Here is an 18,034-nt window from a genome sequence, read left to right as displayed (position 1 = left end):
ATGTACCGTTGTGTCCACCTAAAGGAGATGGGCAAACCACTGATGTTGAATCCCAGAACAAATAAAAGTATGGCATTTACATTAGAGGAACGACAGATTCTTGGTCTGCATGTAATTGAATAACATTTGCCTAAAACTAGGTGCCAGTACTTAACAAAATGAAGTACAGTTTTAAGAAATTGTACTTTTATTTTTAATGTGAATCTCTTAACTAATGGAGCAGTGTATTGCTTTATAAAAATGCAATATATTAATATAGATATAGCCATCTGAAAGCCTAATGTATGTATGGAAGTGTGGTTCTAGTTTCTGATATACTACTAATTAACCAACATCAGCCAGGGAAGTAATGTCAGTGAGAAATTGCAGCAAGGGACAAAGCATCCATGCCTTATGCTCATAATGCTACTTTAACTTTTGGCATCTGCTTCTAAATGTTAGATGTAAGGATATTATTGTAATTTGTGGCCAAAATTCTCAGATCAGGTTCACATTTAAAGCAAGTTATCTACAAGCATGGAGCCATATTGTATTGGGAGTTACTGCCATTAACAGTATTATTTGATATACAGTTCATGAATAAGTATCACCTACAGAAGCATTCCTGGTTTGATACATTTGTGTAGGAGGAATGTAGATTTTTGTTTGGTTTCTGTCACTTTTCAAAATCAGGTATTGTGATCTTGACCCTTGAAATGTTTGTTCGTACATTTACCAACTACTTTTTTTTGAGGGGATTGTGAATTTATCTGGATAATATATTGAGTTTAAAAACATGAATCTGTTTCCTTCCCTCACGTCATTGATCTCATAAATTTTAGATTATGGATTACGAATAACATGCCATGACCTGGTATTATAATTCTCTTTCTCATAGCCCACCATGTTGCAATGGATTGAGCTTTTGACGAAACAATTTAATAACAGCCAGGCAGCCTGTGAGGTGAGGAATCTAGCTGATCTCTTGGTAATTTATACTTTGTTCTAAATGAGTCCTTTGAAAGTTCTAAAGGAAAAGATTTCCTGATTTAGCTGGCAGTTGTGCTGGAACTTCAGTGCTTCTTCATTTGTTATATTCCAGAAACATTAGAATAATCCAAGCCACAAAAGCTGGGTGCAGCAATTACAGGAATCTGTCCCTTTGAAACATTAATGCATACCTAGTTTACTGTGCTTGTACAAAACTCCACCTCTCATTACTCACTTCAGGATTATTTACATTTGCATTTCCTTGAAGATCAAGTTAAAACATTTAAAACTTATGCTGATCTCTCCAATGTTCATGAAACATTTTTTCTTGACTTTACCAGATAACTAATTCATATTTATTCCTCTTCAAATTCACAAAACAGCAAACAATCTTCTGTCATGCAGCACATATACTAAAGGAAATGTAGGTATCTGTAATTCATAATTAACAGCTATAGAAGTGTTAAAAGTGTTGTTATTTCTGCAGTAAGAAATCAGATTGTTCAAGTGATTACTTTAGCTGTTTATGCTTTGATTTATTTTACATTAAAAAGGGCCTCGATTCACTAGACAAAAACTATGTATGAACAGTTGATTTCTTCTAAATATCATTTATTGACCAATAATTTCTACAACTGCCAAGTCAGTCAAATATTTTTCTGATGAAGATACTTGTCAAAGTGTCTTTTCAAAATTTCTATTTAGTATTTTAAGAGCATATCTTTACAAATAGTTCAAGTAGAGATACAGAATAGAAGAGGATATCTACTGAAAAATTACTACTATGTCCATGAACAAAAAATGCCAAACCTTTTGTTAAGTAAATAGAACTGATCTGAATTTCATTGTGGCTTTACAGATCATTGCATATTGGCAATGTATTGATATAATTTGTATGGATCTAAATGTCAAAAGCCAGTGAAATCAAATTGTGTGTTCTATAGCTGGTTAGTTCAAGAGTATGTTGCTCGCCCAGAAACTGGTTCTATATCTTTGAGCCACTGTTTAGATCTTAAAGTGACAGAAAAGTCTTAAATCAACAAAAATAAAGACATTGTTATATGTTGTAACTCTTTTGCTCAGCCAATTGACATTATGTTTGATGGAGTCATTTCTTTTTTTCTTGCATTGCAAAATGGCTTCATTTCAGTCATAAGACCCTCTAGCAGCTTTTGAATATATTTAGCTACCCCTCTTCAGAGCCGCCATCAACATCTTCACTAACAAGATGCAGCAGGACGTCTTCTTCGGTCTTTCCATGCAATACCTATAGCAGAATCCTTGCAGTTATATCTGTCCACCATGCCAAATCTTTAGTGTACACACCCATCTCGGTTTCCTCCCCATCTACAATAAAAAGTGACTTACCACCATTGCACTACCATCTTATCTGTTTCTCTCATAGCTACATATAATTTCTCACAAATGATCATTCACTGGCAGACATTTTACGAAGGGACTCTACTCTGTTTCTGGAATATGGTTGTGGGAATGAGGCAGTCTGCAGACTTTGAGCACAAAGTTAGATGCTCATATTACAAACCAAATTTTCCACAGGTGCAGGAACAGTATGGCTTAACCTGCCTTCTGGCTCCTGGACCTTAGTTTTGATTTTTGAACTGAAAGCACCTTGTCGGATATCAATTGCAGCTTAAATTGTTGCTGCCATGTCCTCTATAATCTGCTGAACTGCAAGCTACTGATTGTGACACACAACCTGAATGTTAAACACCTACACTTCTTTCCTGACAAGTCCAGATACAATTATTTGAGTTGAATTTTATGTGCCTGATAGTGGGAGCAATGATAAATTTACACTGATATTATAATTTCACTGCTTCGTATGAAATATGAAAATTGTAATGTGGAACTTTTGTTCAGAAATTGTCCGTGTTATTTCAAAATTCTGACCTCTTTCTGTACAGTGGTTTTTGGACCGAATGGCAGATGATGATTGGTGGCCAATGCAAATCCTCATTAAATGTCCAAATCAGATTGTTAGACAGGTATGAAGTGCTTTAGTTCATTTAGTGTAATAGTAATTAATGACAGACTATTTGATACTTTAAACATATTTCAGATACTGCTTTCATTCTATTTTTGAGTGTTTTGTATACTTGTTAATATCTTTGGTAATAATTTTTTAAAACGTAAGATGTGAAATAAAATGTATAAAATCCTCTCCCTTTGCACCTTACTTTGGGCTCTGCAGATGTTCCAGCGTTTGTGCATTCATGTGATTCAACGACTCAGGCCTGTGCACGCACACCTCTACCTGCAACCTGGAATGGAAGATGGGTAATGACAAAAAATAATTTCTATATTTCAGAATATATTTAATGAAATATAAGCCTTGATTTCCTTCTGAAACAACACCAATGCTTTTTCGTCCTATGAATAATCATAAGGTTAGTGTTTCAGGTCAATCTGCATCGGCACTTCCTGATCTGAGTATTTCCGGCATTTTGATTTTATTCCAGCTCTCATCAACTGGGCTAATTACTTGTTTCACATCAATTTGTAAACAGCATTTCCTCAAGTTTAACAGGTTAACAAGACCAAAACCATCACTTTGCAATCCTTCCAGAAAATGAATGCCCTAACCTCAGATTCTTATTCTTTCCCTCACTCTTTATTCATACATGATGTACACTATCCTTATCACTTTAGGGGGAAATTTTGCTAATGAACAAGAAATCAGGATGTCGAACATGTGACTAACAACCACTCAGTCTAATGTTCATGCAGTATGTAGGAATGTAGCTATGGTTTTCTTTATCAGTTGCTGAACGTCTGTAACAAATTTATCTGCAACAGATAAATCCTACAACAGATCTTCAAATAGTCAAAACATGCAATCATTTCCTGATCTTGGCACGAGTTTGGCAAGTCTTTGTAGTTAAAGATAGATAGACCACTAATGATCAGAGGTATAATTTCTCTTGAATGAAGGGCAGGTAACAGGTGAGGCCTCAGGCAAGATTTGAACAGAAATTGTATACTACACTATAGCCCCAGGAAGCAAAAATAATTATCAAATCATAGTCATAAGGATGTGGGACGAGAGTCTCAGTTCCAGGAGAAAACGAGGACTGCAGATGCTAGAGATCAGTGTCCCTGAGATGCACTAAACACCCCCACCACCCTGTGGCTGAACACTTTAACGCCCCCTTCTACTCCGCCAAGGCCATGCAAGTCCTGGGCCTCCTCCACTGCCAAACCCTAACCACCTGACACCTGGAGGAAGAACGCCTCATCTTCTGCCTTGGGACCCTGCAACCACACAGTATCGATGTGGATTTCATCAGTTTCCTCATTTCCCCTCCCCCCACCTTATCCCAGATCCAAGCTTCCAATCCTCTTGAACTGTCCTACCTGTCCATCTTCCTTCCCACCTATCCGCTCCATCCTCCACTCTAACCTATCACCTTCATTTACCTATTGCATTCCCAGCTACCTTCCCCATCTCTTTCCCCCCACCCCCGTATTTATCTCTCAACCCCCTTCTAGGACCACAAGCCTTATTCTTGATGAAGGGCTGATGCTCAAAATGTTGATTCTCCTGCACCTCAGATGCTGCCTGACCAGCTTTTCCAGACCCTCAGATGCAGCCTGCCATTGATACTTTTGCTGAAATGGTGTCAGGGCGCATTGACTTTCCACTATCCAGTCACTGAAGTAATTTCTTTATTCCACATGGAGTGAATCGAATTGACTGAAGATTGGCATGTGAAATGCTGGGGACCATTGGAGAATAGATCATCCGTTTGACACTTCCTACAAAACTTTTTTGCAAATGCTTCTATCTTGGACTGATGTGTCACATCTGACACAAAGGACGTTCATTGTGGTGGTCGGAGGTCCATCACCTCATTCCCATGTCATCCATGCAGGGGTTTCTCAGGGTAGTGTCCAAAGTCTAATCATCTTCAGCTGCTTCCCTTCATTGTAGGTTAAAAATGGGATATTCAATGATTGTAGAGTGTTCAGCACAATTTGTAATTCCTCAGGTACTGAAGCAGCTCATGCCCAAATGTAGGAAGACCTGACAATAACTGAAAAGGCTGAAGATTAGAAGATAACATTCATACCATTAACTAGAAACTCAACTGGATTAGCCATATAAATAAATTGACAAGAACAGGTAAGAGGCTAGGAATCCTGCAGAGGTTACCTCACCTGACTCCCAAAGGCTGTTCACTGTCTACAACCCCTAGGCTGAGTGTGCTGAAATACTCTACACTTTCATGAGTGCAATAACACTTAGGAAGCTTGATACCATCCAAGATAAAACAGCCTGATGTATTGCCACCACATCCACAGTCATTCAATCCAACATTGATGTCCAGTGGCAACAGTGTATACAATCTACAAAATGCGCTGCAGAAATTCACCGAGGCTCCTTAGACTTCCAAGCCATGACCACTACCAAGTAGAAGGACAAGAGCTATAGATACATAGTAATACCAACATCTGCAGGTCCACCTCCAAGCCACTCACCATTCCTTCAGTACCATTGGGTCACAATCCTGGAATTCTGTCCCAGCAGTACTGTGGATCTACATATAGCATATAGAATGCAGCAGTTCAAAAAGGCAGCTCACTACTACCTTTTCATGGGCAACTGGTGATAGGCATTCAGTGCTGGCCCATTCACATTCCATGAGTGAATGAAAACCAAAATACTTTTCTTTGGTACTGTTTACTGCAAACTTATTTTTCCTGTGCTAGGTTGTTTTAAACCGTTAAAAATCAATGAATTTTGAATAGTCTAAGATACAATTCCTCACAGCAGCTGCTCATAAAAGGATACCTTCTCTCCTTTCACTGAACTGAGCAATCTAAACCTCTTGCAGTAAAAGTTACTTAAAACGTTCCATTCCCCTTATGCAGTTAAAAATCCCTCTTTGTATCAAATTGCTAAGTACTTACTCTGACATAGACTGGCCTAGTGCTCCTTATTGGCCATGTATTTCACATAAATTCTGTTAGAGAGACTTGGAGAGCCCTTTTGCGGCACAGGGATAATGTCCCAACCCCTGAACCAGGAAGCTCAGGTTTAAGTCCCATCTGTTCCAGAGGTGTGTATTAATATCTCTGAGCAGGTTGATTAGAAAAAATGATTACTTTTTTTGAAAAAGATACATACTGATGAGTCACCAGCTCGCTGAGCTCTGCTTCCTGCTGCAGTGATTAACAACAATTGCACAAAGGGCTTTCAGCTGATTGACAGCTAAATGCCAGCCCAGACAGGCCCCTGCTTAACAAGACAATTTAACTAACTTATAAGTGACTTGTTCTAGATTTTCTTGACATTGCTAGATTCTAGAGAATGTTTCCAGGCATGAGGAACTTCAGTTGTATAGATTCAAGAAGTTGGACTTATTACCCTTTGCGAAGTGAAGATTCATAGAGATATTTAAAATTACGAGGAATCTGGAGAGAGTAGGCTGAAATTGTTCCATTGGTAGAATGATCAAAAGCCAGAGTGCACAGATGTAAGGTAATTGGAAAACAAAGCTATATCAACACAGTATTAAAATCTCAGCTGGAGTATTGTGTACAGTTCTGGGCATCACAGTATAGGAAGGATGTGATCACATTGCAGAGAGTGCAGAAGCGGATTACAAGAATGGTTCCAGGGATGGGGAACTTCAGTTATGAGGATAGATTGAAGAAGTTTGGCCTGTTATTCTTGGAGCGAAGAAGGCTAAGAGGACAGTTCAAGAGAGGTTTTCAAAATCGTGAGAGGGCATGATAGACTAGATAGGTTGAAACTGTTCGTGCTCATCAAAGGAGCAAAAGTGAGGAAAACTTTTCTCAGGAGTAGTTAGAATATGGAACACATTATCTGGAAATGTGATGGAGGCATTTGAAAGGGCCTTAGTTAATTACTTGGATTAAAAATAATGATATAACAATTTTTAAAAAAAGGGTATGGGTAAAAGCAGGAGATTAGCAGTAGGTAACAAGCCAGTGCAGACCAAAGGACGACTCCTGCACCATTACACTTCTGTGATTCTTAGAATAATTAGGATCTGGAATATACTGCCTGAGAGTTGTGTTCCTTCTAATTTTTCCTGCTAGTCTGTAGACCTCCAAGGCAGTGGATTCCAAACCAAAAGTCAGTGTGTGTGGAACCGTGGAACAGTGTGTGTCGAGCAGGTGCACAGCTTAGAGGCAACATTGCCTGAGAGTGTGGTGAAAACAGTGAGACATTCAAGAGATAATTGGATTATTATCTGAAAGCGAAGAATATGCAGGGCTTTGGGGATAGTGTAGGGATTGCCTGTGATGAGTAGTTCTTTTTCAGAGCCAACACTGAAATGGATTTTGGTGGCCTCCTTCTGTGCTTCAGGCGTTCTATGATAATATGATTTTCCTGTAGTCACTTACTGCTCTTCCAAGTTTTAGTCATAGGACATTTGAAGGATCTCTCAAGTATAACCATGGTAGACACAAGGAGTTGAATACTCTCTGCTCCGTGCACCAGAAGAAGTGACATAACTGATCACAATACATTGTCAGACTTTCAGAGACAACCTTTCAAATGAGGTACAAACTTTATGACAGCTTCAACACTCTGTCCCAGATTTAACAGTCTCACCAAGCAAATGGTTAGCACTTGTGAAACACTAATTGTGAAATACAAGATGAAAAAACAGGATCTTGTATTGCTATCCTATACTTTTGAATAACACTTCTAGATATGAGCTTACTGTCACCAGTGAAAAGCCTGTTTAGAAGGTTGATTTAAGACGACGTCTCTGAGCCATCACCTGTCTAATTTATCAGCAAATGAGGGAATTTTTCTTGTAAAACAATGGAGAATGAATGCCATACACAACTGAAACCCAAACACAAAACTGCTAAGTCTGCATGTAGATTAAAAGGTTCAAGTCATATATCCCATCCAGGGAACTTGGTCACCCACTGAAGTATCACAAGCTTGCAGTTAACCTAAATCTTGAGATCATAACACCTGATAGAACTACATGTGAAAAACAAAAACAGAAGCTAACTTGGGGAATTGGACAACTATATAACACTTAGCACTCAAATTATGCATTGAACATATATTCAGGTAAACTCAGTGAACTTATGTCTGTGGTGTGTATTCCACAATCATTAGTTTGTACAATTTGTAACAACAATTTGTAAAATAACAACACACTGACAAGTTAATATTACAAAGGCACTCAAAAGTCTCAAGTTCTTCAGTTATTATTTTCACAACAATTATAATGCATATGTATTTTAATTAATGTGTGTGATTTTATCTTAGAGAAAGGGGATGTCATGATATCAGTTTAGAAGGAAACATGCCAATGATCAAGTAACCAGGGTGTGGAGTATGTGATTAGCAGCCATTGTTAGTCTAACTTGCAGCATGTAGTGTGAAGAAATGTTGCTGTGTTTTCCTTTAAAAATAGTTGTTGAACTTTTGTAACATGTCTATTTATCATAGAATAGAATCATAGCATCCCTACAGTGTGGAAACAGTCATTTGGCCCAACAAGTCCACACTGACCCTTCGAAGAGTAACCCACCCACCCAGAATGTTCCCCTCCATTTCCCCTGACGAATGCACCTAACCTACACACCCCCGAATACTGTGGGCAATTAATCATGGCCAGTTCACTTGACCTGCACATCTTTGGACTGTGAGAGGAAACCAGAGCACACTGAGGAAGCCCACGCAAACACAGGGGAGAATGTGCAAACTGCACATAGTCAGTTGCCCGAGGCTGGAAGTGAACACAGGTTCCTGGTGCTGAGGCAGCAGTGCTAACCACTGAGCCACCGTAACACCCTGAGTAATCCTGTAACAGGTTTTCAAATAAACAAAACCTGTATCCATTTACCAGTCCTGGTGTGAGATTGGTAAATTTATGTAAGTAAACACAAAACTACTATAATTTGCCCATTTGGAGAGCTGGCGGATACACAATGAGCCAGTTGGTTTCTTTCTATAAGAATCCTGTGCCTCTGAGAAGTATGTGGCATGTGATTTTAATATTTTGTTGCTTGTGCCAGCCCAATTATAATCCATAAATAAGTATTGGTACAGCAGTGCTCATGTCATAGTATGGTGAATTTGTTAATTTCTATTTTATAAAGTTCAGCATTTTTCTTAATTATCATGAGTAAATTTGGGTTACATGCACAGTGATCTGGTAAGTTTTTATAGAGGTTTACAGAATGGAAATAGGCCCTTCAGCCCCGCTTTTCCATGCTGCTCAGTTTTCACAATTAAGCTAGTCCCGTTGTCTGTATTTGGCCCATACCCCTCCATGTCCCATCCATGTACCTGTCCAAATGTATCTTAAATGTCGAAATTGTACTTGCCTCAACCACTGCCTCTGGCAGCCTGTTCCAGACACTGTCCATCCCCTGTGTGAATAAATTGCCCCCAGACTCTCTTCTATCTCAAATTAAATCCAGTCATTTATATTTACAGCAACTTTATTCATTCTTGTGATATATGCATTACTGTTTAGGCTAACGTTTATTGCCCATCCCAAATTGTCCTCAGAATAGGTGATGGTGTGCCTCTAGTCCATAAGGTTTAGGAACACTCGCAGCATTGTTAGAGAGAAGGGGGGGGCAAGGGGTTTGTTCCAGGATTTTGACACTAGTATGTAAAGAAGTGGCAGTTTGCTTCCAAATGAGGATTGTGCATAACTTGGAGAGAAACACTCTAATGTTGTTCTCATGCATTTGCTGCACTTACCGTTTTATGTAGTAGAGGTTATGGGTTTGAGAAATGCTGATGAAGCAGCCTTGGTGATTTTACTACAGTGTATCTTGTAGATAATACTCACTCCTGCCATTGTGCATCAATGATAGAGGGAGTGAATGTTGAAGGCAATTAATGGAATGCTAATCAAGTTGGTTGCTTTGTCTTATCTGATATCAAATTTATTTTAAGTTTTTAGAGCTTGCTCAAGGCAAGATTATTTTATCCTTATGCTTTGGACATACTTTGAAAACTCAGAAAATGAGTTACTTGCTACAGAATTTCCAGACTCTGTTCTGTTCTTGAGCAACAGTATTTATATGGCTGATACTGTTCATTTTGTGGTCACGAGTAAGCCCAGGATATTGATAGTCGGGGAACAATAATAGAAATATCATTGAATGTCAAGAGTTGATGGCTAGATTCTGATTGATTGGCACTTGTGTGGTGTGAATGCCTCATGTTATTTATCACTCCAGGTTTTGCTGCATGTGGACATAGACACCTTCAATATCTGAGGAGTCATCAATGCAGAATGTTCATTACCAATCATTAATGAACAAGCCCATTTCTCACTTTATGGTTAGCAGAGCATAGCAAAAACAGAGGAGAATGATTGGGACATATCATTTTGATATAGATTCAAGCAGTGAAGATCTTATGTGACCATCCTTCTTGATTTTTTGGAGGAAGTTGCAACACCAGTGGAATTAGCAAGCTCCACATGGTCTACCATGACTTACAAAGGCACGTTGTAAAAGTTCCACACAATAGGCTGTATAGACTAGAAATTTAAAACTAAGGTAGTTACCAAATGTTCAGACTCTTTTAATTTTAAAATAAATTCTATTAAGATAAAGAAACCATACTGACAAACTATTTTCCTAAAAGTAGATTAGTTGCTCTTCTGTGTTGGGTCAGGTTTGACATTAAATTGTTTTTTACTTCCTACCTATCATTTGGCACTAAAGTTCACTCTACGTATATGCAGAACAATGTTCAACCATATCAAAAGTGTTGAATTGTATACAAACGCAAATTGTTGGGCCAAAACTCAGTAGATCTGGCAGCATCTATGGAGAGAAAGCAAAGTCACCTTTTCAGGTCCAGTGAGCCTTCTTCAGAACTGATTGTAATTTGGAAGAGATGGTAAATATGCTGAAGATGGATTTGAGGGAGTGGGTTTTAATCACAAGTCAAAATTGTTAAAGGCTAAATGTCCTCATTTGCCCAAGATTTTCAGTTATAAAGTGGAGATGATAATACTGGAATAGTTCATTAATTTGGTGCTGCACTGGGAGAGATGCTAGCATGCTGGTGGATAGATTGAGAATGATCAGATCATTTTCTTCATGGGTAAAGATCTTGTGAATCATCAGGTTTTCACCTGGTTCTTTCATACAGTGCTGCCAGCTTTTATGAGAATCTATTCCATGTAAATACCAAATCAGGGTTAAAAATAAAAATTTCCAGACTATTTGATAATTAAGAAATGTGCTAGCATCTTGCTGAGAGTTCAGAGTCTAACAATTAATTAATTCCCATTTGCATGTCTTTGTCATTTTGTAAACCTGATCTTCTACCTTATTGTGAAGTTGAATTTTGTGACATCTCCATCTTTTCCCTCATGAAACATGTCCTTCCTATAGGATTTCACTTCAAAGTCTCCAGTTTTAGGTCTGAAAGTAATCACAGCAGTTGCGTGTCACAGTGATGATGTATAGTGTCAGTTTTAGCTAGAACTCAATACTAATTCCTGGTCTAAAGATAAATGATTTTTAAAATAAACTGCCACTTGCTGCAACAACTACTCGCTACTCCATAATTCCAACCCTAAGTAAGACATTAATGCCATCATCAAAATTGGGTGTTTATTTTCTTTCTTTTGTACCTGTTGAGTGCAAAGTTGCTTTTTATTTTGTGGAATACTCAGATGTGAATCCATTTATGGTTCTGCTATCAAAGTTTACTCTGATTTTGTTCCTCAGAAATGATTATGGACCTGTGTCTTGGAGATTTTTCAATACAATCCAACCTTTCCGATCAATTTCTTCAATCCTTAGAATATTAGATGAGAGAAAATAATTTGATTCTCATTGCCCATGTTTAGCTAATATTTATTAGAATCTGCAAAATGGACCTTTTTGCTTGTGGTTCAGCAGCATCTGTCTGTTTTGTAAAGGCCTTACTTTTATTAGAATTTATTCACTCTGCCTAAACTTTCACAGAAATGTGACCTGAAGGTTGTGACAATTGATCCCAATTTGTGTCTTGAACCATAGTGTTTTATACATTTTTATTTATTCCATCTCTCCAGTGGGGCACTTGACACTGGATGAGGTGAGATTTGGTTGAATCATTAAGTTGCTTTATTGTACATATAGCAAACATATAGAACAATAATAATCGGACTTAATTCAGTTGATACAATTTGTCTTCACAGTGCTTCATAAACAAGCAACTATCCCATTTCAGTGACTGGCTTTGCTTGACTTAACTGACTCTGACTCAGTGTTAATGGGATATTTTTTAACTTAAATTTTTATGCTGCCATTTTAATATCGGTTTCTTCTCTGCACATAAAATGGGCTAAGAGCTTTGGATCTTCTACCACATTGGGCAAGATGTATTCTCCAGCCCTAGGCAAGCCAATGGATTATTTATTATTTTGTCTCAGGGGTGGGGGGAGCAAATTTGCTATATAAAACTGATCTTTGTCAAGCTGTTTTGTTTTAAAATCATGAGAGGACCATTGCATTTTAAAAAATAAGCATTAAAAGTAATTCTTACTGAATTATTTTTGTGGAAAAATGGTTGCAACGCATTTTTAAAATAGGAAGCATCTTGCAGATATCCCCTACCTGAAATTCTCAGTTAGTACTTGTCTATCTTAAGAATGGAAGTACACTTTAAAATCCTCAACATCTCATTTGTGGAATGATGTTTTCGTGCGTGCTAATTGCATCAGCATAAACTTACTACAAAGCCAGTTACATTTGTGAAGCCTCAGGTACGTGCATCACATGGTTGACAGTCTGCTCCCAAAGATCTCTGCTACCCTAAGACCTACTGCATGATGACTTGGACTCCAAGTCTGGATCCCCTATGCATCCATATTTCTGCTTCAAATCAAACTGCGAGTGAGCCATGAATATGGTGTACATTGACATGGGTGACTGGAAGATTGCGAAACCTCTGGATGGTCGAATAGTTAGAGGGCCATTGAAAGAAGCAAGGAGAAATTGAAAGAGAAGAAGGCTGAAAAGAGGGTCCAGAAAATACGGATATTAGCAAATGTTGCACCTCTCAAGTCTTACTATCATTTGTAGAATAAGCCCCTGAACTATATCCCAGGATGCTTTAACACAAAGTTACAATCTCACCATCTCATGAGATAGAAGCTTTTCAGCAAAGCTTGCATATCCTTATTTTCGTGGATTTCACCTACTTGGTTGTGTTGTGGTGTTTGGTTTTTCTGAGGGGGATTTAAACTATGATAAGGTCCAGCAGGAACATGTCATCTTGACGATGAAAATGTACAAGGCATGATTAGTAAGTTTGCAGGTGACACTAAAATAGGCAATATCGTGGACATGAGGAAGATTATCAGAAATTGCAGCAGGAGATGAAATGACAAATAGAATTGAATATAGATAAGTGTGAGGTCTTGCGTTTTAGAAAGGCAAATCAAGGTAGGAGTTTCATGGTGAATGGTAGGGCCTTTGAGGAGTGTAGTGGGACAGAGGGACCGTGGAATTCAGGTGTATGGTTCTCAGAAAGTGGAGTCACAGGTAGACAGGGCAACGAAGAAGGCACCCTGGCCTTCATCAGTCAGGGCATTGAGTAATAGAAGTTGGAAAGTTCTGCTGCAGTTGTACAGGACATTGGTGAGGCTGCACTGGAGTATTGTGTTCAGTTTTGGTCACCTTGCTATAGGAAGGATGTTACTAAACTGGAAAGAGTACAGAAGAAATTTACAAAGATGTTGCCTGGACTCAAAGGTCTGAGTTATAGGGAGAGGTTGGACAATCTAGGACTTTTTTTCTTTAGAGTGTAGGAGACTGAGGGGAATCATATAGAGGTGTACAAGATCATGAGAGGCATGGATAGGGTGAATGCATTCCATCTTTTTCCTAGGGTTGGGGAATTGAGGACTAGAGGGCATCAGTTTAAGGTTAGAGGGGAAAGAATAAAAGGGAACCCGAGAGGCAGCTTTTTTTACACAGGGTGGTACGCTTATGGAATGAGCTGTCAGTGGAAGTGGTTGAGGTGGGTGCATTAACAACATTTAAAAGGCATTTGGATAAATACATGGGTAGGAAAGGATTAGGATGATACACGTTAAGTGCAGGGAAATGGCATTAGTGTGGATGGACATTTTGGTCGGCATGGACCAGTTTGTGCCAAAGGGCCTGTCTCTGTGTTGTATGACTCTATGGTACAGAAGGAAACAATAGGCTTTACTGCTTTCACATTATTTAACAGATCAAAGCAGTGTTGCATGTTTGATTCTCCCCATCAGTAATTAATGCAGAGTTTTATACTACATTGGTAAAATTCAAACAAAATGAAAACGCTACTAGATGTGTTTAATAGTCAGAACCTGATCGATCATGCTACATCTTTTGTATTTTGGGAAGTGGTATCACATTTAGCCTTGTAAAGTCAGTGGAAAACTTTCTTTTAGGCTTTGACTATTCAGATAAGGTCTGGTTGCTCATATTTGCCTCCATCTGTAATTTTTGTTGTGAAATTTTGTAATTAATAGAAGTGGTTATTGCTGTTGTCAGGTTTAGCACATTTCTGTTTTTTTTAAAAGGTATTATTTGAAAATTGGAAATGTTTTCTTTTCACGAAAAATGAAGCTACAGGAATCTACTCAAGTATTTGTTGCTTGCCAAATATGAATTGATTTTCCATCTTCAATTATGTATATTAATAAGTATTGTGAAAGCAGTGCTGACTTTCTTAATGTCACTAATCTTGTCTTACATAAGTTTGTATTGAAAGGAAAGGCATTGGCATTATCACAAAACTATTAATCGAAAGATCTAAGGGAAAGTTCTGGGTTCTGATCCTTGTTCAGATCTCACGTATGGCAGATGTTGAAGTTTTAATGCAATAAAAAATCTGGAGTTAAGAGTCTAATGATGAGCCTGAAACCATTTTCAATTGTTGGCAAAACATATCTGGTTCACTGAAGTCCTCTGGAGAAAGAAACTGCAACCCTTACATAGTTTGGCCTCCCTGTGACTGCAGGCCCACGGCTTATAGTTGACTTTTAACCCCCAATCAGTAACAATTGCTGGCTTAACCAGCATTGCCCACATCCTATGATCAAATATGGCAGAAAGTGATTTTTTTTCACTAATGGCTCATGGATGTTGCTGGCTGGTTGGCCAACATGTTGGCCTTCCTAGTTGCTCTTGAAAGATTAGATTAGATTCCCTACAGTGTGGAAAAAGGCCCTTCGACCCAACAAGTCCACACCGACCCTCCGAAAAGTAATCTACACAGACCCATTTCTCTCTGACTAATGTATGTCACACTATGGACAATTTAGCATAGCCAAATCACCTGACCTGCTCATCTTTGGACTGTGGAAGGAAACCGGAGCAGCCGGAGGACACCTACAAAAAAGCTGGGAGAATGTGCAAACTCCACACAGACAGTCACCCGAGACTGGAATCAAACCTAGATCCCTGATGCTGTGAGGCAGCAGTGCTAACCACTGAGCTACAGAGGATGGTGGTGAGCTGCCTTCTTGAACTGTTGCAGTCCATGTGTTGTAGGTGGACCAACTATGCCCTTAGGTAAAGAATTCCATTTGCAGTTAATGAATGGTGAAATATTTCCAAGTCACAATGATGAATGACTTGGAGGGGAGAACTTGCAGATAGTGCTGTTCCCATGTATCTGCTCCCCTTGTCCTTCTAGGTGGAAGTGACCATGGGTCTAGAAGGTGCTTTAGATCTTTGGTGAATTTCTGCAGTTGATAGTACACACTGCTTCTGGTGAGCGTCAGTGGTGGCTGTGGATGCTTATGGATGTGGTGCCAGTCAAGTGAGCTGCTTTGTCCTGGATGGTATCAAGCATTTTCATCTAGGCAAGTGAGGAACATTCCATCACAATCCTGCCTTGTGCCTTATAGATGAGGACATCTGCCATACGTGAGATCTGAACAAGGATCAGAACCCAGAACTTTCCCTTAGATCTTTCGATTAATAGTCTTGTGATAATTAGGAGGTGAGTTACTCGCTGCCTTATTCCTTACCTCTGACCTACTCTTGTTAAAGCTGCTGTGTTTATATGGCAAGTTCAGTTGAGTTTTCGATTAACTGCTTTAGATCTTTCGATTAATAGTCTTGTGATAATTAGGTGAGTTACTCGCTGCCTTATTCCTTACCTCTGACCTACTCTTGTTAAAGCTGCTGTGTTTATATGGCAAGTTCAGTTGAGTTTTGGGTCACTTGTAACCCCCAGGATGTTGTTAGTGGGAAATTCAGTATTGCCAAGAGGTGGTAGTTAGATTTTTCTCTTATTGAAGATGTCATAGCCTGGCATTTGTGTGATGTGAATGTTACTTGTTAGCCTAAGCCTGGATATTGTCGAGATCTTGTTGCATTTGAATATGGATTGTTTCAATATCTGAGGATTCGTGAATGGTGCTGAACATTCCCACTTTTGACCATATAGAGGAGGGAAGGTTGTAGGTGAAACATCTAAAGATGGTTGGGCTGACAGCACTACCCTGTGGAAGTCCTACAGCGATGCCTGACCTCCAGCAACCACAATCATTATCCTATGCGTCAGGTATATCTTGAACCAGCAAAGAGTTCACACCCAATACCCGTTCATTTCAGTTTTGCTTGGGCTCCTTGGCGCCATACTTGGTCAAATGTGACCGTAATGTCAAGGACTCTTATTCTCCTCATACAATTTATTTTGGGTTCACCAACTGATTTGTAGAACTACTTTACAAATATAAATTATATTTGGATAAGTGAAAACATTTATGTGCAATGACTGTCTCAGATCAATTGAGTCTCAATCTAGTTTAACAGTTAAGAAATGGAAAATCACACCAATTTTGTGGTTAATTATGAGGTTCCATTTTCAGGTGAATATTTGTAAAGGGTTCAAATCTTTAATTTTAGAAGTTTAGATGCAATTATAAAGTTGTTGCCGTATTTAAGATTTTATTGTGTTTGAATACTTTACACTGATTTGGACAATGTCTTTGACATACCTTGATCTCTGCCTTTGTAGCTCTGATGACATGGATGGTCCAGTTGAAGATATTGGAAGCCGTTCATGTGTAACTAGATTTGTGAAGACGCTGTTGTCTATTATGGAACATGGAGTCAAACCTCACAGCAAACATCTCACTGAATATTTTGCATTCTTGTTTGAGTTTGCAAAAATGGGAGAGGAAGAGGTAACTTAAACAGATATTCATTCTTTGGAGTTTTAAAGGGAGGAGCAATTAAATGTTTCACTCCATTTTTTCACATAACTCTACTGTTGTTTATTTGTTTCAGAGCCAGTTTCTTTTGTCATTGCAAGCTATATCGACAATGGTACATTTTTACATGGGAACAAAGGGACCAGAGAATGTAAGAAATTTTCAATCATTCACAATAAAATTGAACTTCATAATGTAATATTGTGTAGCAGTTTCTCTAAATTATGATAGTTTTGTTCTAAACTATGGTAGCCATGTAATCTAATTTGCTATAGTTACCAACATTATGTTTTTAATTTTACATTTTGTTGAGTTTCTTTTGAGTGTATAGAATCAGTTTTGCCATCAATTTTGAAGTTATATTTCATTTTGAATTAGTTTGTTCTTTACAGCACATAAGATGGTGCTAAAACATTTGCTCATGCATTGTAGTTGACTGCAGTGATTCCTTTAAGTAAATTATACAAAAAATTGCTTTAATGATTAGTTACAGGCTCAGGGAAGAGATGATTCTTCTTAATGACAATTTGTAAAAAACTAATCTTTGCCATTTATATTTTTACGTATTTGATTTTTTTTAGCAGTTTCCCCAGCCACAAGTTGAGGTATTGTCTGAAGAAGAGGGTGAGGAAGAAGAGGAGGAGGAAGATATTTTATCTTTAACAGAAGAGAAATACCGTCCTGCAGCATTGGAGAAGATGATAGCCTTGATTGCACTTCTAGTAGAACAGTCTCGGTCTGAAAGGTAAGGCGTAAGCATAGTAGACACACAGAGCAAGAGCTTTCCAATTACTTCTGTTTGTCAGTTCCTTCCCCACAGCCTTGCAAACGTATCTAGTGAAGTATTTGTTTTATATTTT

The 18,034-nt window shown here is 38.4% G+C and overlaps 1 protein-coding gene across 6 annotated transcripts in view; it reads left to right on the top strand.

The window, feature by feature from the left end:
- usp34 (ubiquitin specific peptidase 34) overlaps window positions 1-18,034 on the top strand; it is a 381,006-nt gene that overhangs the window by 290,146 nt on the left and 72,826 nt on the right. For 4 of the 6 annotated variants that reach the window (XM_087991428.1, XM_043696076.2, XM_043696072.2 and 1 more), the window contains 6 exons: window positions 878-943; window positions 2,895-2,975; window positions 3,182-3,267; window positions 16,979-17,147; window positions 17,251-17,325; window positions 17,756-17,919. In XM_087991428.1, coding sequence (XP_087847554.1) covers window positions 878-943; window positions 2,895-2,975; window positions 3,182-3,267; window positions 16,979-17,147; window positions 17,251-17,325; window positions 17,756-17,919 — 641 coding nt within the window. The remainder of the gene's footprint in view (window positions 1-877; window positions 944-2,894; window positions 2,976-3,181; window positions 3,268-16,978; window positions 17,148-17,250; window positions 17,326-17,755; window positions 17,920-18,034) is intronic. The other 2 variants (XM_043696074.2, XM_087991429.1) reach the window with 2 other exon arrangements.

The sequence above is a fragment of the Chiloscyllium plagiosum genome, unplaced genomic scaffold, assembly GCF_037043375.1.
Source record: "Chiloscyllium plagiosum isolate Xiang-an unplaced genomic scaffold, Cpla_swu_hap1 HiC_scaffold_10, whole genome shotgun sequence".
NCBI lineage: Eukaryota > Metazoa > Chordata > Chondrichthyes > Orectolobiformes > Hemiscylliidae > Chiloscyllium > Chiloscyllium plagiosum.
The sequence above is the reverse complement of the archived record's forward strand: the minus strand, read 5'-3'. Positions and strand labels throughout refer to the sequence as shown.